This window comes from Vulpes lagopus, chromosome 8, assembly GCF_018345385.1.
Source record: "Vulpes lagopus strain Blue_001 chromosome 8, ASM1834538v1, whole genome shotgun sequence".
Taxonomy (NCBI): Eukaryota; Metazoa; Chordata; class Mammalia; order Carnivora; family Canidae; genus Vulpes; species Vulpes lagopus.
Genome location: NC_054831.1, coordinates 26,723,335 through 26,733,944, shown reverse-complemented (window position 1 = coordinate 26,733,944; position 10,610 = coordinate 26,723,335). Strand labels below are relative to the sequence as shown.

The window sequence follows — 10,610 nt, the reverse complement described above, 5'->3', positions numbered from 1 at the left end:
AGGTTGAGATTAGAATGAGTTTTAAATCTGGAGGACTCAGTTTTTAAGTACTTTTTATCCTTACCTTCTTCTTCTTTTTTTTTTTTTTTAATGTATACTAGAAAACACAACTGGTAATTGTGTATAGGAAAAATGCACTAGCAGTATGCGACTGGTATGGTATGTTCTGGGCTTGAAACAGCACAGCCCTTAGTGGGGATGGAAGGTGTAGACAGGCCTGAGCTGTGGTGGACCATAAGTACTCTTGTGGGTTTCAGCAGAGCTCAGATTACGCATTGAGGGTAAGAGAATATTTGATCAGAGACAATATAAAAGCCATTAGCACTACTGTAACTAAAGAACTCAGCCTCAAGGGGAAAAGGTAGACCCGAAGAAGCCTGAATATAGATTGGACACAAACCACTTGGTTGAGCTGCATGTATTGCAAGCTCAGCATTCTTCTTGAAACCCTACTTCCCTAGCTCTTGGGATACCATGCTTCTCTGGTCCTTCTATAGTCTTCACAAACCCTCTGTCTACCAAAACCTAAAATGTTGTTTCCCCCCATTTTTTTTCACCCAAAACTGCTGAGAGTTCTTTCCAGTGTTTCACTTAACAAAACACCTTTTATTTACTAATATGATCCCAACTTAAATATCCAGCCTCTGCTTTTTTTCAGCCTTATTCTCCAGCTGCAACCAATGTTCTATTGATACTTTCAATATTCAAAATATCCAAAAGTTGGGATCGTTATCTGTTCCATATCACTCCACTGGTTGCTTCTCTTAGTAGCTACCTAGAATAGTAGGACAACCAGATTCTTATATCAAAAACCTTCCTTCAAAATCACTAAATCCTATCAATTTTCATTTTCATTTTTTATTCATTTCTCCTCTCTAAATCCTCTGCCACTTACCTAGTTCAAGCCTTATAATAGAAAGGCAGCCTCTGAAAGCTTTGCTGAATAAGTTATATTTGTGGTGGACTTTAGATGATGAGTAGGGGAACTTTAGATATAGAAGGGAGAGCAGGATGTCACAGAAATGCCAGTTTATAAAAGGTAAAGACAGATCAGACCACATTTGAGGAATGCTGGAGATAAGGCTTTAAAGAAAGATAAGCTGAGGCCAGATTGCACGGCCTTTTTTTTTTTTTTTTTTTTTTTTTTTTTAAGATTGATTTATTTCAGAAAAAAAGAGAGAGAGAGTGCATGGGGGGCGGGTAGGGGTAGAGGAAGAGAAGCAGAGGGAAAGAGGAAGCATGAAGCCCAGTCGGGGCTCAGTCCCAGGACCCTGAGATCATGACCTGAGCCTAAATCAAGAGTCAGATGCTCAACCAACTGAGCCACCCAGGCACCGTCAGATTGTACAGCTTTATATGCCATGGTAAGGCTTAATTTTGTAGAAAGGAATGTACTGAAAGACTTTAAACAGATGTGTCATAAGGAGTTTTGGTTATAGAAAGATAAATTTGTTTTATCAGAAAGAAGATCCACTAGTTCCCAACTTTAGTCACTTGGAAATCCATGGGGACATTATTTGTATATTACAATAACTGAGGAATGCTACTGGCATCTAGTATGCAAAATCCAGGCATGTTAATGTCCCATACTGTAGAGGGCAGTATCCTGTAATGAATACCCTTCCCCCTAAGCCAGTAGGACCTCCGTTGGAAAACACTGAATTTCTAATTGAGTAAGCATCCAGTAAACACTTATTATGCTGAGGGTTTTTTTTTCTTAATTTAATAGAGCATTTAGATTTATACTCACCTAGTTGTTTTTTTTTTTAAGATTTTATTTATTTATTCATGAGAGACAGAGAGAGAGAGGCAGAGACACAGGCAGAGGGAGAAGCAGGCTCCATGCAAGGAGCCTTACGTGGGACTTGATCCGGGGTCTCCCAGGATCACGCCCTGGGCCGAAGGCGGCGCTAAACCGCTGAGCCACGTGGGCTGCCCTCACCTAGTTTTTAAAATGCCAGGAATAAATCACTATTTAGTAAGCATAGAAAGTAGTACAAATACTGTCCAATTAAAGAGAGATCTACTTCAAATGATGGCCAAGTAGCTCTTTCAGACCAATCCTTGAACAGATAAAACCACAAACTCTGGACAAAGTTTAGAAATCAACCACCTGAAAGTAATGGAAAGCAACCCAAAATAGGCTGATCCTACATTGGAGAGAATACTTGGAAGAAGGGAATAGCATTAGATGAGTTTCCCATTTTTATAGCTTTTGTCTGTGGGCAGCCCCCAGTCTGCATCCTAGAAACCTTTTGTGTTACTGACTTGAAGAATCATGGAGCACAGTTTGGAGCAAAAGCAGCTGCAAGAAAATGAAGAAAGAAAAAATGGCAAGAGAAGAAGAGAAAGCACTCTAATTTTTGTGTATGAACTGTGCCCCAAACTCTGGTTTCTCTCTGAAATATGTACATACGGAAAAAAGATTTCAGGTTAAAAAAGTGAACTGACATTTGAGCAACTTCAGGGGAGCCACAACTTGCAACTGAGTTCTTCCAGTTAACTTCCAGCTTAAAAAAAAAAAAAGAAAAGAAAAGAAAAGAAAAAGAAAAAGTCTTTGGAGAAATGTATCATAATACGGGGTTTCTACATATTTTATTTGCCGTGTCCAGGACAAAGTCTGAATTACTAACATATGAAGAAACAGGAAAATATAATCTATTCTCAAAAGAAGAGACAATCAAAGAAGATAAAATGATCACATAGAGATTTAAAGCAGCTATTTTACTATGTTCAAGGTTGTAAGGGAAAATGTGCTTGCAGTAAATGAAGACAGGAAATCTCAGCAAAGAAATATAGATTATAAAAACTTGAAGGAATTTCTAGAACCAAAAAGCACAGTAATTAAAATAGTTCATTGAATGAGCTTAAAAGAATGATTACAGAAGAGTCAGTGACCTAGAACAGAGATCAAGAGAAATAATCCAACTGAAGAAAAGAGGAAGATAAAAAAAAAAAATCTGCAAGATGGTATCAAAAGTTCTAGCGTATGTATAAAAGGGGAGGAGAGAGGAATGAGACTGAAGAATAATTGACAAAAAAAAAAAACTCAGAGGAAAATGGGATTTTTATACATATAAGGAGAAAACAATTTGAATATACGGACTTCTCACTGGAAACAATGGATAACAGAAGACAGTGGAGGAATATACTTAAATGCTGATGGGGGTTAGAACTGTCAACACAGAATTATATATGCAGCATAAGTATTCTTCAAAAAGGAAACCAAAATAAAGACATTTTCATGTACAAGGAAACTATGATAATTGATTGCCAGCAGACCTGAACTGTTATAGATGTTAATATTTTTCAGGTTGACATGAATGATACTACAAGGAAACTTGGATTTTCAGGAAGGAATAAAACCATTAGAATGATAATGTGGGTACATATAAATGAGGGTTTTTTCCGTTGTTTAAAATGTATATGACAAAAAAAATGTATATGACTACTCAAAGCAAATTATTACATTGTGGAGTTTGTAAAATATGCTATCTGTAATACATATGACAACTATAAGATAACAAATGGAGGAATTGGGTAAACATCCCTATATGGTTACAAGGTTTCTATATGTTAAGTGAAGGGGTACAAATATTAACTGTAAATAGGTTATGTAAGGTTGAATATCTTGATATGGGCTTTGTTTACTCAAGTACATGCATTTATTACGATTCATGGATTAGTACACTTAACATTTTTGCATTTCATTGAATGTAAATTTTACCTATAAAGAAAAAAGAATTTTTAAAAAGTGGATCTCTAGCTAATCATATACAATTTGAATTCTATAGGAACAAAGTGTGCTGATGTCTGAAACTTATATTACCTGTATCAAAACAATAAGATGGGTTGATTGATGGACTGAGGGATGGATAAATATCTGCTAAAGTGAATGCAGTAATACTCTAATTGTAGAATCCACATAGTGGTTATATAGGCACTCTCTATAAAATATTTTAATTTTCATGCTTGAAAATTTTCATTAAAAAATGTTACAAAAATAATACTGCCAATCTACATATATAATCTGGCCAGGGCAGAAAAAAATAAAAACAGGAAAAAGGGGAAAGTTGGAAATGGAGGATACAAAAAAGAAATATAAGGAAAGAAAAGAGAATACAACTAAAACAGAGGTAGAGAAAAACCTAATGGTAAGGGAGAGACAGGGATAGGAAAAAAAAAGGAGATAGAGAGGGCAAGATGCCTGCCATTCATGGGAAAATACAAATGATACAATGTTATCATTACTGTTGGTCTTCTCAAAGTTTTCAATAAATTAGTTTTGAAGTTAAAAATTACAAAGAATTATTTTGTCATGGAATTCAAAATTATGCACATGTGAAAATTTAGGTATTTTCCTCAAGATCTGAGAACTTGTTTGCTTCCAGCCTAAAAGTCCCTTTGACTTCCAAAACTGTCCCTACCTATGTCTTGTCACTGAAAATTCTTAGGACATCACTGTAGTTGTTATATTACCAACCACTATTCACTTAGGACCAGATCTGGAAAGAAGTTGGGACTGTACACTTCTGGTAAAACGTTTCTACTCTTCTGAGTTCCTACCCCTTGACTAGCAGCTCTACTCATCACATAGTGTCTCATTTCAAAGCTGTTGCTTTTTACTTAGCAGTATTCCCAGGAAACTTCTGACTTTCCATATAAATAAATATACTGTTCTTTATCATTTCAATGCTACATATTTCATAATTATAATTATTAAGCCATGTTTATACACTTGCTCTCCATGAAGCACTATTTTTCTTTTCGTTACCACTCATGTAATATCTATGAAGGCAGGGCCTATGTCTAGGTATCGCCACTAACCAGCCCAGTGTTTAGTACACAGAAGGCCCTTAGTAAATATTTATTGAATGAATGAATGAATGAATGAATGAAGATAATTTATTCATTTATAATATCCCTTTGTCAACTGATTCTAAACAGAAATCATCAAGTTAAGAGAATGGTAAAGCTTGACTAATTACAAAAGATATAAGTTCTAAAACCATTCTGTTCCTATGTATATGAATCCCAGATTTTAACATAATTTGCTATCTCAAATGCTTTAAAGGACTTAATGAGAAATGAGTAACCCAGAACTTTTAAAAATGGAAAGTTAAGTGATGAATTTATACTATAAAAATAAGTGCTTGTTTTGCTTATTACTAGTAATAAATCAATACTCTTTTCAAAGTTCAAAGGAAAGAGAAACTGGTATTGGTTTTTATCCAAGTGAGATCCAACTTTTATGAAGATAGTAATAAGCTCAGATCACAATCAAATAAATTTCAGAACTCAGTTTGAGAGAAAAAGAAAAGGCTTTAGTTAAAATCTTTACAATAAAATAATTATGATTATAAATCTCTTTAGTTAAATATGTACACATTACATGGTATTTTAAAAAAGAATGAAAATGAGTAGTTGTTCAAGCAAATCTAATGCACAAATATACCATCTTTTAGAGTATGTCAGTTTAACATTCTTAAACAGCTGTGTCAGACAATGGCTCTGCTTTGTGCAAAACATGATAAGCAAAATTAAGAAAAATTCTGCAAAATTCTTTAGTTCCCCAAGGAAATTACTAAAAAAGAAAATAGTAAAAGAAAAAAAAAGGTGTACACTCGAGCTTGATTGTATATAGAGGCTAGAATGACCAGCACTAATGTAACCCCCATATCTGCTAAATAAGTCCTTGGGTAACTTTAGTTTGAAGTTAATAGTTGAAGTCCTAGCAATTGTGCTTTTATGCAGCCACATGGCCAATAAGGTAGATGTTGTCATACAGGTGCCCTACAAAATCTTCACTAATGTTTTGAGCAGCACGACGGGTATTTCGAATAAATTCTCTTTTTGACATTTTATTCTTCACATGAGGGCTAGTGAGGTCAATGGAAAGTAGAATCAAAGAGTAGCACAGTACATAGACAGCATCTGGAATTAAAAATAAACACCTCAAATTATTAGGTGGCTTGAAAAATATCCCAAAGGCATTATCTAATATGATAATCTTCATAATTTAAAGAAATTGAGATTAGATCATCACTATACAGAATGGCCAATCATCCCAGTTTGCCTGAGCCTTTTCCAGTTTTAGCATTGAAAATCCTGTGTCCTGAACATGATAGACTCCTAACTCTGGGAAATGAACTAGGGGTGGTGGAAGGGGAGGTAGGAGGGGGGTGGTGGTGACTGGGTGGCAGGCACTGAGGAGGGCACTTGACGGGATGAGCACTGGGTGTTATTCTGCATGTTGACAAATTGAACACCAATAAAAAATAAATTTATTGGAAAAAAAAGAAAAAAAAGAAAATCCTGTGTCCTGGGAAACTCTTCAGTCCTGGACAAACAAGGATGGTTGATCATCCCAACTAACAATTCACTGAGTATTTTCTTTAATAAAGAATTTTAGAATAGTTCAAGATTTTATAGTGAAAGCTCATTCTAAATTTAATGATTTTAGAATTGGCTTTATTTTTATCATTGCTTTCAAATGTAATATTTCCATTCAACTACCCATAAAATACACTTGAAATGTTAGTATATCTATCTTCCCATTAAAAAAAAGCCACATATTTACATAGAATGTTTTTTTATAAAAATATAATTGGGGGGCAGCCCAGGTGACTCAGAGGTTTAGCGCCGCCTTCAGCCCAGGGCCTGAACCTGGAGATCCAGGATCGAGTCCTGTGTCGGGCTCCCTGCATGGAGCCTGCTTCTCCCTCTGCCTGTGTCTCTGCCTCTCTCTCTGTGTCTCTCATGAATAAATGAATAAAATCTTTAAATTAAAAAAAAATAAATATATATATAACTGGGAAGTATTTAATGACAAAGACATGTATTAACTTAGTACTCAAAAATAAAAAGTAACCAACTTATAAGATCATTAACTTAATATTCTCATTTTAGGTATGTATTTTAAAGGTCCATGGAATTTATGTATCAATTTCAAAAGTAAATTTTTAGAGAAAAGATTGCTAAACCTGAGTAGCATGCAACAACAACAAAATGTCTTTATATATGCCCAAGTCAATATCGGATGTTTACTATCAAAATAGTAACAAACCTCAAGATACTTGCTACTATTATTTGCTACAACTACTTGCTACTACTATGGGGTTTTTATTTCAGATTCCTGCAGTCTTAATAAAGCAAAATTGAACATTTAGTCTTATAAAAGCATTTTCAACAAATTTCATATGATGGGTAAATGTTTTATAATCTCCACTTAATAAACACAATAAAATTTTTGAGATAACAAGAAAAGTAGAGCTCTGTCAAATGAAGAAATACACAGGATACTCAGGCTATCTTGTACACACGTAGATATATACTTATACACACAAGTTATAAAAATTAGTTGTATTAAAAAATTTTAGTAGAAAAATTCTAGGTGTTAACCTATGTAATATGTGGACTATGAAAAGCTTCAAAAATAATTTCTCAAGTTTTTAGTTAAATTAGTAATGATACGTAATTCTCAAACAAGAATTTTAATGAATTTATAGCTAAGTCTTTCTTCCTACAAGTGTGTTTACTACATAAAAATGACAACTATGATAAACTATTCTAAGCTCACATAAATGTTGTATTCTACAGAATTAGTCATTGCTACAAGTAGTAAAAGAAGTATTTGTAATTACTGAAAGAATGCTTCCCCATGGTGAGAAAAAAATGCCTCATGTACGACTATTTTTACCTGGAGATGGGAAGGGGGATAGAAGAAAGTCACTATATATATCCTTACCAGGACTAAGGCCAAGTTCTCGCATTAAATCAGGGTTACAAGCACAGAATCTATGTGAGAATTTTGTTATGAGAGTTTCAAGATATTCTCCACGCTCTTCAGGGGCATGGATATGACGAAAAAATTCTCTCAGTGCATTGGGCAAAAATTGATTTCTAAAATTATGCAATGTTACAAGGTCATCCAAGACATCTCTCCTAGTGGAAAAAAGAAAAAGATACAGCTTTAGTTAACATTTCTCCACTTAAAAAATGATAAAGACTCATAAATTATGTTTTTGGGTGAAAATATTTTATTACTGATTCTAGATCACCTACTCCTACGAAGTATACATAATCCTTAAAATTAAAAAAATACAACTCTGATTAATTTTTAAATCTCTTGTGGATAGGTTATAATAAAGTAAGGTAAATTTAGTAATTCCATTTAGACTTTAGTAATTCTAAATATAAAATAAATTAAAAATAAATTTTGCAATATTAAAAGGGCCAGCTTCTTTTCAAGTGTCTTTTTGGCTAAATTCAAACAGTAACAGAATTCTTTATGTTTTTACCTATAAAAATAATAAGAGTTCTCACTTTCCACACCAATCCACACCACCAAAGGTAACAACTATTTATGTAGGCTTAAAAATAAAATGTCAACATATAGTATATATTTTTTCTAGTATTTGTTTTTATTTCATATGATATACTGTGAACAGTTTTCTATGTCTTTGCACACAGATCTAAGTCATTCTTTTTAATGACTCAACAGTATCCCATCTTATGGATGTAACAATTCTACTTATATACATTTAGGCTACCTATAATTATGCAAATATTTGTGTATATGTGTGTACATATATTGTATATATTTGACTAAATATATGTATGTATGTGTGTGTATATATATAATTTTTATATATACATATATATTTTTATCAATGGCATTCTAATAAATAGCCATCCCTTGTTATAATATGGTTCCAATTCTTGCCGAACTTAACTATGATTATATGACCATAATATTTAATTTCTATCAATTGTTTAAGGTAGGGATAGGAAAATTATAGCTACTAGGCCAAATATGGCCTACTATCTATTTTTGCAAATAAAATTTTGTTAGAACACAGTTATACTCATTTGTTTACAGACTGTGTTTTCAGGCTACAATGGCAGCTATAAATAGCTGCAAGAAAAATTTCTCCACTAGATGACTGAAATGTAGTATGGTTTTAAAAGTAAAGTAATGCTTTTAATGAATTAAGCTTTACTAATTTCTGATGAAAACTTAAAAAAATTGTTTTTACCTTTCATCAAGATAGATTCTCAGTTTTTTCCAATTTAGTGTTCTTGTACAGAAGATAAACTTTGCTATTTCCTTTGGTGAGTCATCTAGGATACCCTTGGACATAAAGTAGTTCACTCCCTAAGGCAGAAAGACAAGTCTACATAAATAAAGTCAGTCTTTATTTATAAATTTTAACAATTAGGCAATAGCAGAACAATAGCCATAAATTCTTTCCAGCATTAATAGACTTTTTATAGCTTCAACATGCAAAATACAAGCTAGAACTTGAGCTGAAACTATTACTTGTGGTTGATAGTTTACATGCAATGAAAAGTAGGAAATTCAAAGTTAAGACTCCTAAAGAAATCCTAATTCAATTTTCTGGCTCATGTCAGGTAAAACTAACTATACGGAAATACGGCTTACATGGTAGTGGTGGCTGGGGGAGGAACTATTATACAGATTTTAAAATAAGCTTTGTAGCAAATGCTTTTCCACTGCCTAATAAAAAACATGATTTCTTAAAGACATAGTCTAATACACTATTCAAGGAAAAAGCTTGAGAATAAGATTCTCCAAATCAAAGATCAACAAATTTATTCTGTAAAGAAAAAGAATTAAAATTTAACTTAAAGTAGGCCCAGTTCCAGGCAGGTTTATGGTCTATACACACTTTAGGCATCATTACATTCTATAAAAATTTAGCTTCAACATATAGTGAGGCAAAAATGTAAGAAGACAAATCAATTTTAATGTTTTTTTTTTCATAGGATTTATCTTTGAATTTCCTTTTCCCTGCATGCAAAGTTTTCCGGAGAAGCATTATCCACAGTTTGTACCTATCTTAGATTTAAATCAACAACAACAAAACATCAACAAAAAAATTGAACACTGAAACCAATGTTTTCTCATGTATATGGAGGTCACATTCAAATAAATACCTTATGTGGATTTGAATGTGCAGTTATTGAAATAAAAGGCAGGTGTGTTTATTTCAACTCGTAGTTATCCAGATACATGCGTTCCCATGAATACTTATGTCTGGATAATAGCACACTGTGTGCAGTTAATCAGTAGAGAAAATGATGTATTATATACACGCAACATACTGTTTTCACACATAAATTCCTTCAGCATTTCTTCCCTTTTACAAACACATATAGTACTCAGAAATATTGCACCCATTAAGAATCCAAAACGTTAGAAGAATTTTTATGACTCTTCGAGATAAAAAAGTCTCATAAAATTTTTATATTAAAAAATTACAAAGCAATTTGGTACCATGAGGTAATGCCTTTGAAACTTTATAATTATCTGTAAATTGTAATTCAAAGATAAGATTTTTTTAATATAAAACTAATTTTATGAGCCATGAGGATAATTTCCTAATGGCAATGTTATCAGTTTCTCATGTGAATTTTAATAGTATAAAAGCAGTGCTAGAGCACTAATTTCAAAAATGTATATAAGAAGGGCAGAATGTGATAACATGAAACTTTCTTGTCAACTCAATCATAAGCCATATTTCAGACTGCATCCTGGATACAAAGCTAGGAAATACAACATGGTCAAGATGGAAAGCCAAACAATT

General features: G+C 33.0%; 1 protein-coding gene across 1 annotated transcript in view; it reads right to left on the bottom strand.

Annotated features, from left to right (window-relative positions):
* Positions 1 to 4,925: 4,925 nt before the first annotated feature.
* FBXO8 (F-box protein 8) overlaps positions 4,926 to 10,610 on the bottom strand; it is a 47,120-nt gene continuing 41,435 nt past the window's right edge. The window contains exons 4-6 of the mRNA XM_041766004.1: positions 9,039 to 9,157; positions 7,748 to 7,944; positions 4,926 to 5,934 (exon numbers count right to left, since the gene is read on the bottom strand). Coding sequence (XP_041621938.1) covers positions 5,747 to 5,934; positions 7,748 to 7,944; positions 9,039 to 9,157 — 504 coding nt within the window. The 3' untranslated portion in view covers positions 4,926 to 5,746. The remainder of the gene's footprint in view (positions 5,935 to 7,747; positions 7,945 to 9,038; positions 9,158 to 10,610) is intronic.